At 48.0% G+C, this 8,039-nt stretch overlaps 1 protein-coding gene across 1 annotated transcript; it reads left to right on the top strand.

The window, feature by feature from the left end:
- LOC119287620 (non-specific phospholipase C1-like) lies at window positions 1-4,270 on the top strand. The gene is made up of 3 exons (XM_037567199.1): window positions 1-1,129; window positions 2,873-3,049; window positions 3,564-4,270. The coding sequence occupies exons 1-3, from the start codon at window positions 1-3 to the stop codon at window positions 3,878-3,880; spliced, it is 1,623 nt and encodes a 540-aa protein (XP_037423096.1). The 3' UTR covers window positions 3,881-4,270.
- The last annotated feature ends 3,769 nt before the right edge of the window (window positions 4,271-8,039 follow it).

The following is an 8,039-nucleotide window of genomic DNA, read 5'->3' as shown; positions in this document are numbered from 1 at the left end:
ATGGCCGCCGCCGGAGAGCGGCGCCTCCTCGCCGGCCTCCTCCTGCTGGCCCTGATGGTCTCGGCGCACTGCCTGGACGGCGGGGGCCACCACGGCCCGCGCGTGAAGCGGCGCCGCAAGAAGCGCGAGATCCACTCCCCGGTCAAGACGGTGGTGGTGGTGGTCATGGAGAACCGCAGCTTCGACCACGTCCTCGGCTGGCTCCGCGCCGGCCGCCCCGACATCGACGGGCTCACCGGCAAGGAGTCCAACCGCCTCAACGCGTCCGACCCCTCCTCCCCGGAGATCTTCGTCACCGACAAGGCCGGCTACGTCGACTCCGACCCCGGCCACGGCTTCGAGGACATCCGCGAGCAGATCTTCGGCTCCGCCGACACCTCGGCAGTCCCTCCCCCGATGTCGGGCTTCGCGCAGAACGCGCGCGGCATGGGCCTCGGCATGGCGCAGAACGTCATGAGCGGCTTCGCGCCCGACTCCGTCCCCGTCTACGCCGCGCTCGCCGACGAGTTCGCCGTCTTCGACCGCTGGTTCGCGTCCGTGCCCACCTCCACGCAGCCCAACCGGCTCTTCGTCCACTCCGCCACCTCCCACGGCCTCACCTTCAACGCCCGCAAGGACCTCATCAACGGCTTCCCGCAGAAGACCATCTTCGACAGCCTCGAGGAGGACGGCCTCTCCTTCGGCATCTACTACCAGAACATCCCGGCCACGCTCTTCTACCAGAGCCTCCGCAGGCTCAAGCACCTCCTCAAGTTCCACCAGTACAGCCTCAGGTTCAAGCTCGACGCCGCCAGGGGCAAGCTGCCCAATTACGTCGTCATCGAGCAGAGGTACTTCGATTGCAAGGAGTTTCCGGCCAACGACGACCACCCGTCGCACGACGTCGCCAGGGGCCAGAGGTTTGTCAAGGAGGTCTACGAGACACTGCGGGCGAGCCCGCAGTGGAACGAGACGGCTCTCATCATCACCTATGATGAGCATGGTGGCTTCTATGACCATGTTCCTACGCCTGTCAAAGTGCCTCAGCCTGATGGGATCATTGGCCCTGACCCTTACTACTTCAAGTTTGATCGGCTCGGGGTGCGCGTGCCCAGCTTCCTCATCTCGCCCTGGGTTGAGAAGGGCACCGGTGAGTACTACTTCTGATAAGATGTTTTTGTTATTTCTGTCCATCTAGTTTTGCTGCCCTTTATCTTCGAGTTTGTAGTGTCTATAAGTAAATTTTATTTATTCATCAACTCTAGCAGTCCTGCAGTAGGGATGACGGCTTGCAAATATTAGCTTGTGCTGTGTTTTTTATAGGAAGATTAACTGAACGATGTTAGCATGAATTTGTTGTTGATTCCGCATAGAAGCATTCTCTTGGTATACAAGCATGCGGTGAGCTTATTTCTAGTAATACATATCGATGACCTGAGACGGCCTCTGCGTTTTAAACAAGGGTACCCAAAAAAAAACAATTCTCATAGCATGTAAGTCATGTATATTAAGCCTAAAAGCGCAAGCATGTTTACGAAGGAGATATGAGGAAGAGCTAGAGGTCAAGGGAAGGGGAACAAAGCTGGCAGCGGCGAGGTCGGGGAACAAAGCCCCACATCTATCTGGCTGCACAAGCCTTGCTCTCCTCTGTTTTTCTCATCCTGCTCTCCTTTGTCTAACCCTAGGCGTCCAAGCACTTTTTCCAATGCTTACTCCAAAAGCGAAGCGGTAGGCCTCTGCGTGCCTAGGCGTACGCTCAATTTTTCACTACATCTTACTGATGATAAGCTGCAAACATCCTCCTGCATGCCGGCAAGTATCCATGTGGACATGTAGTTGGACAACTAGCAGTTTTTTGGTTCTTGTCATCAAGAGGTGGACTTGCTTGCTATTTGCCTATTTCATTCTAACACCATCTTTGGTTCCTATTTGCCCTTTTATTAATTTGACAAATCCTGGAACTTCAACAAGTTGCTTAAAGACTCCATTTGGAAATTATGCTGCTACAGGAATATGAGGAATTTACTGGCTTTTGATTGTTTACCTGTGTTTTATTTTGATTGGGACGGTGGATAAGTAGCAGTTTACACAACAAGTCTGGGCGCGCTTCAGATCTTGGACCGGCGCCGATTTCCTTATCCCCGATAACACCTTTGCCTCCACTCGGGAGTGGTGGTTGCAGACTAGGGCTGTCATTCCCAAGCACATCCGAAGGAATTTTGACACGGTGGTGATCTTGATGCATTGGAGGATATGGAAAGAAAGAAACTCCAGGATCTTTGACCAGGTGGCAGCTTCGTCGTCCGGCGTTCTGGAGCGGGTAGTAGAAGATGTGGCCATGTGGAGGGCCGCCGGATGCATCGTTGATCTGCCAACCTAGCTGTTGTGGGGGTGTTCATGTTTTGCAAGACCGGCCCTCGCCTGGGTGGTCCGAGATCGTTGCTGTAGCAGGGGCGCCTCTGTTTTTTGGAGGCCGACACTTGGCAGGGCTGTTTGTAAACTCTGGGTTCAGTCTAAGTTTCCTAGACTGTCCTTGCTGTACTCTCTTTTCTATCTAATTAAGTTCGGCCAATGGCCTTTCGAGGATAAGTAGCAGTTTACAGACTTTGTCGTCAAGAGGTGGACTTGCTTTCTTGTTTCATTCTAATGCCATCTTTGCTTCCCGTTTACCCTTCTACTCCCTCCGTTCCGAAATAGATGACTCAACTTTGTACTAACTTTAGTACAAAGTTGAGTCATCTATTTTGGAACGGAGGGAGTATTAAGTAGACAAAACTTGGAACTTGGCCAGTAACTTAACCTCTCCATCTTGAAATTGCTCCTTTTACCTTTTGCGACTTGCTTCATATATCAATATCTTAGTACTAAGCACCTTGCTTTGACTTTTGTGCAGTGATCCATGAACCAAATGGTCCTGAGGAAACCTCACAATATGAGCATTCATCCATCCCTGCGACAGTAAAGAAGCTATTTAATTTACGTGCTAACTACCTGACAAAGAGGGATTCATGGGCTGGGACCTTTGAGAGCTACCTCAAAGTTCGAAAGACACCAAGAACTGATTGTCCAGGTAAATAATTTTTGTAGTTCAGCATGTTACTACACTAATATGTTTGAGTTATGACATACTCCCTCCGTTCCAAAATAGTTAGTACTACCTCCGTCCCGGTGTATAAGTCATTCGCGTAGTTCTAGGTCGACAATTTAACTATCTAAATATGTATTATATGTGACAAAAAATATATATTTAGAAACTACATCTGTGTAGAAATCTAGTGATATACTTTTCATGACATATAACACATATTTAATTCCTCAAATCGATGACCTAGAACTACGCGAATGACTTATACACCGAGACGGAGGTAGTACAAAGTTAGGTCATCTATTTTGGAACGGAGGGAGTAGTTGTCATTTTATTGCCATTATGCCAGCCATGGTTAGTGAATGTTCATAAAGAAAAGTACATATTGGGGCTAACAATGTTCACGATTGCTTTTCAATGTGGATTTGTGCCTTTGTGGATATAAATGGCTGATTCTATTTGCATCCTAATTCACATATATTAATTTTATCTGAAACAGAGAAACTCCCAGAGGTTACAAAGTCTCTGCGACCGTTCGGTGCTAATGAAGATAAATCTCTATCGGAGTTCCAAGTGGAGTTGATTCAACTTGCCTCTCAGCTCAACGGTGACCATGTACTCAACAGCTATCCGGATATTGGCAAGACGATGAGTGTAGGCGAAGCAAACCGCTATGCAGAGGATGCCGTCTCCCGATTCCTGGAAGCCGGAAGGATCGCCCTTAGGGCAGGTGCAAACGAATCTGCTCTGGTGACAATGAGGCCCGCGCTCACTAGCAGAGCCGCAATGTCCACTGGCATGTCATCAGAACTCTGATGGAACAGCTCTGGATCCTGTGAACAGATTCTGCATCACGATTAGCGCTACATCTGCTGCAAGAGTATGGTGGCATTTATGCGATGAATATTAGGTCTTACACATGTTCTTTTTGTACATATACGCCATGATACTTCGTATCCGAAGCTTACTTCAGCGGACCCTCGTGGTTTACGCTGGGATATCAGCTCAGGAGTATCGCCCAACGATTTACCAGATGCATGCCAACGTCCCCTTGTGGATAAGCTGCACAACTGGTATTTGTATAATCCATAGTTGGGGAATTGTACCTATTCAGCTCTTCTGTACCTGCCTGGAAAGCAGTTGAACTGCACTTTTAAGGAGTATTGTATTTGTATGAAGGATTGTCGGATTTGGCCACTGTTTGCATCTATCTCCTGAATGTCTTTCACTTCAGTTGTCTCCAATACCGCATCTCGGTGTTGCCCATCTCCTTCGGTTCTCAGTTCTTGTTGATGAGGTGATATTACTGAAAACTACTGATTTATACTCATCGCTTCCAGCCCCGCGTCTCGACATCGTTCGATGAAAACTACTGTTTTGTTGCGCCCAGGCTGATCAGTAACACTGACAGGCACTTGTGTTGGTATTCTTTCACAATAGAGGAGAGTGTATCGAATCTTTTTTTAAAGTATTATCATTATTTTTACAAATTCTGAAAATATATGACCTAATTTGGAGATTTCAAAAACATTAGCCCATTGGCCTCGCTCAGGCCGAAGAGGCACTTTTCGGCTGCTCTTAGACCGAAGTTCGGTCTTCGGTCACGCTTGGGCCAAGGTGTGTCCGTTCTGGGCCGATGGGCACTCTTCGGCCTCGCCCTGACCGAAGAGCTATCTCCAGGCTACTGCAAGAGGATGTGCTACATGCCAGAGCAAGTGCTACTGCAAGAGGATGTGCTAGAGCCCAAGCCGACATCCATCTGCTACTAAATTTTACTGTATCTGGCATACGTAAACATGTTTCACGCATGGCAGGACATATTACAAAATATGGACATGGCAAAACAATTTTTTGAATGTGTGTGAGCATTTTACTTGATACATACGTGCTGACCTGGCGAAACAATTTTTGCATGGATTTAAGATATGATAATTAAGGTGTCCGAAAGTGGATTACATCATTTGAAGGGTGCCCGGCCAGTGTCCGCGGGCGTTTGAGGAGACGAATTTGCCAAGTCCGATTGTAGATGCTCTTATATATGCCATTAACTTTTAATCGTTGCATTGGGGTCATGCACGCCAGCTTTTGGAAGAGTTGCATGCGTCACCCTCCCCAACCTCCCATGTTTTTCCATTTTTATCTTAAAACTTGAATCGGTGAACTTTTTGTGCATGCATGCAGCCACCCAGCGGCTTCAAGATTAGTACAGCCAGCCAGCTTTTGGAACTGTTTGTGCATACATATCCATGAATTGAGTAGTTAATAAGAATTGTACAGTGGCGACGGAGAGGGAGAGACAGAAAATTGATGAACGAACTAAGGCAAGTCACACAAATGCACTGTGCGTATATATGATCATCACCCGGTCCGATCTACAATTTTGACAAGCTGACTGGAACAATATAAAGCAGTGTCTCAGCTGATGAGGTCTCGTATCGCCTGCATGGTGGCCGGGGAGAGGAAGAAGCTGCTCGGGGACAGCGGCGATGTCGACGATGCAGTACCCGGGGAAGCAGAAGGTGCGGGATGATCATGACGACACGGCGCACGCCGCTGCTGGCCAAGCGTGAGCACCAAAGCGTCCGCGGCCGTCGACGTCGAGGCCCTGCCGTCCCTAGCACCGGACGCCGCCTCTGGTGACCGCTGCTTGCCCGTGAGCCTCTGCACGACGGCCATGAAGTCGTGCGGGTCGGCGTGGACGACCCTCGGCGTGCGCTCGTAGACGATCACGGGCCCTGCCCCAGCTGATCCGGCGTGGCCGCCAACGCGTGGTTTCTTGGACGGCAGGCTCAGCGGCTGCGGCCTGGCGCCCTGGAGGCCACCTGCTCTCTTCGGCTTGGACGACGACGACGACATGGCGTATGTGTGTTGTGTCTCTGACTATCTGTTGGTAGGTTGTCTTTGCAAGCGGATTTAGTTTGTGTGTGCTCACGGCGGCATAAATGCTTGCTTATATAGGGGCGTCGCCGTGGTTGAGCGGGATGGCAAAAGGAATGGTGAGCCCAACTTGGACCTGTTTGTGCATGGCTGCCAACGATTCTGCGTGCACGAGAAAGGGTCAGAGATGGGGAGATGCTAGTGTCCTTTCCTCCGTATGGAGGAAGTTGTTGGTAGTATATTACTTTAAATTATCGATGTGTTTCGTGCGCGATTCCTCGTTGTGTTTTACCACCTCTGTATACTATTGGAATTGATCGCTAAGTTTTGTATATGATAATATATATGTACGGCATAAAGGGAATCAAATCATTACTCCCTCGGATCCAAATTAAAATGACACAATTTTAATACAACTTTAGTGCAAAGTTGTAATATCTAATGACATCATTTCCACCTAGCCGACCTAGTAAACCATTTAGGTATTAATTAACTTTAACTGTAGAGAAGTTTTTGTTAACACAATACAATCAAAGTCTCTCACATACATGAGCATACACTCATCTATATGAACGCACACATGCACATGCTATCTCTATGAGCACCTCTAAGAGACTGAACCAACATAGCATCTTGAAATTTTACGAAGTCACCACAGGCGTTTCGCAGTTGACGGAAACGTCTCCGCTCACTGGACGAACATCGCCGGAAGACTGAAATAAATTCGGAAAAAATCAAGCACCAATGTCAAGTCTTGCACTTGAACTTTGGTGGGTACAGAAATTTGTTCGCAAGCCTTTGTCGTCTGTTTCGGAACTGAGTCAGTGTATAATATGCATGTAGCAGCCAGCAGACGTATGCATGTCAAATGACACTAGTTAATTAATAGTAGTGCCAGCATAAGGTTAAGATTGGGGGACATCAATCATTCATTCAAACAGAGAGCGACTATAATTCACACCTATACGAGGTAGTTTAGTTAGTTCATCTGTGGATTCTGCTTCTTCCTGGACGGAGCATGCTCTGCGCATGGCTTCATATTTGAGCCGCATTTAACACGCGAGTTCGATGCTAAATGCTTAATTAACTACTAACTTCGGCTTGGACAGTGAATATTATTGTTGGATTAGTAAAACATTTCAGGCTAGGCTTTACGTACCGGATGATGCAAGGAAGGAAGGAGCAACAGCTCAGGGCAATACTCCATATTAGTTTAACTAGCTTAGCTCCAGGTCAACCATACACACGCGCAAACGAAGCAGATAGGCAGCTTGCTAGGTGTGTTCAGATTACAGTTTATCCTTTATAACGAACAAAGTAATGTTTTATTGGTAGCTGCATACACCACAACCTGATTTCCCTGAAAAATTTGCTAAGGGAAAAGACAATATCGTTTATTAAGGACGTCAATAACGTCCACACGTGTGGCATACTAGACATCCGCCCACACACCGTGTGTGGCACGAGCAGACAGCCCACACAGGTTGTGTGTGGGCGAATATTAGAATTGCCCACATGTGTGGATTAAACTACTTCGTGCCACACGCCAACAAGTACTACTCATCTTCTCTCTGAGCGTGTGGCATGAAGTAAAAATGACCACACGTCCTGCCGTAACTAGGTTAGGTACCTTGCGGGATGACGATTTAGTTACCATCCGGAATGGCGGATGTAGTTATTCGAAATGGCAAATGTAGTTATAAAAGCATGACAACTTTATCTGTTTTGGTTGACTATAGTTGTCATGTCTAATTTATGGTAGTTGCCGCGTGTAATCAAACCATAGTTACTGTGTGTGATTAACTACTTGCCACATATGGTCAGTCAGTAGTTGTCATGTGTGTTTATCTAGTTGTCGCGTGTGGTCCAACCATAGTTGCCATGTGTGTTTATCTGATTGCCACGTACGCGCAACTGTATTTGCCGTCTAGCAACAAATCATAGTTGCCATGTGTGTTTACCTAGTTGCCACGTACCCGTAACTGCAGTTGCCATCCAACAACCTACGAGTGTCGTGTGGGCGAAAAGCAGTTCGCCCACACGGGCATGGACTAGGTGGTGGTTGTGTGGGCAGAAACTAGTTCACCCACACAGTGCA

This window comes from Triticum dicoccoides, chromosome 4A (genome assembly GCF_002162155.2).
Source record: "Triticum dicoccoides isolate Atlit2015 ecotype Zavitan chromosome 4A, WEW_v2.0, whole genome shotgun sequence".
Taxonomy (NCBI): Eukaryota; Viridiplantae; Streptophyta; class Magnoliopsida; order Poales; family Poaceae; genus Triticum; species Triticum dicoccoides.
Note: the sequence above shows the minus strand (reverse complement) of the source record. Positions and strands in the feature narration are given on the sequence as shown.

What these genes read in the sequence shown, in the direction of transcription:
- LOC119287620 (XM_037567199.1), top strand. Translation starts at nt 1, where the DNA reads ATGGCCGCCGCCGGAGAGCGGCGCCTCCTCGCCGGCCTCCTCCTGCTG. An exon ending in CTGGGTTGAGAAGGGCACCG is followed by an intron (nt 1,130 to 2,872) that starts GTGAGTACTACT and finishes ACTTTTGTGCAG; the next exon opens with TGATCCATGAACCAAATGGT. An exon ending in ACCAAGAACTGATTGTCCAG is followed by an intron (nt 3,050 to 3,563) that starts GTAAATAATTTT and finishes TATCTGAAACAG; the next exon opens with AGAAACTCCCAGAGGTTACA.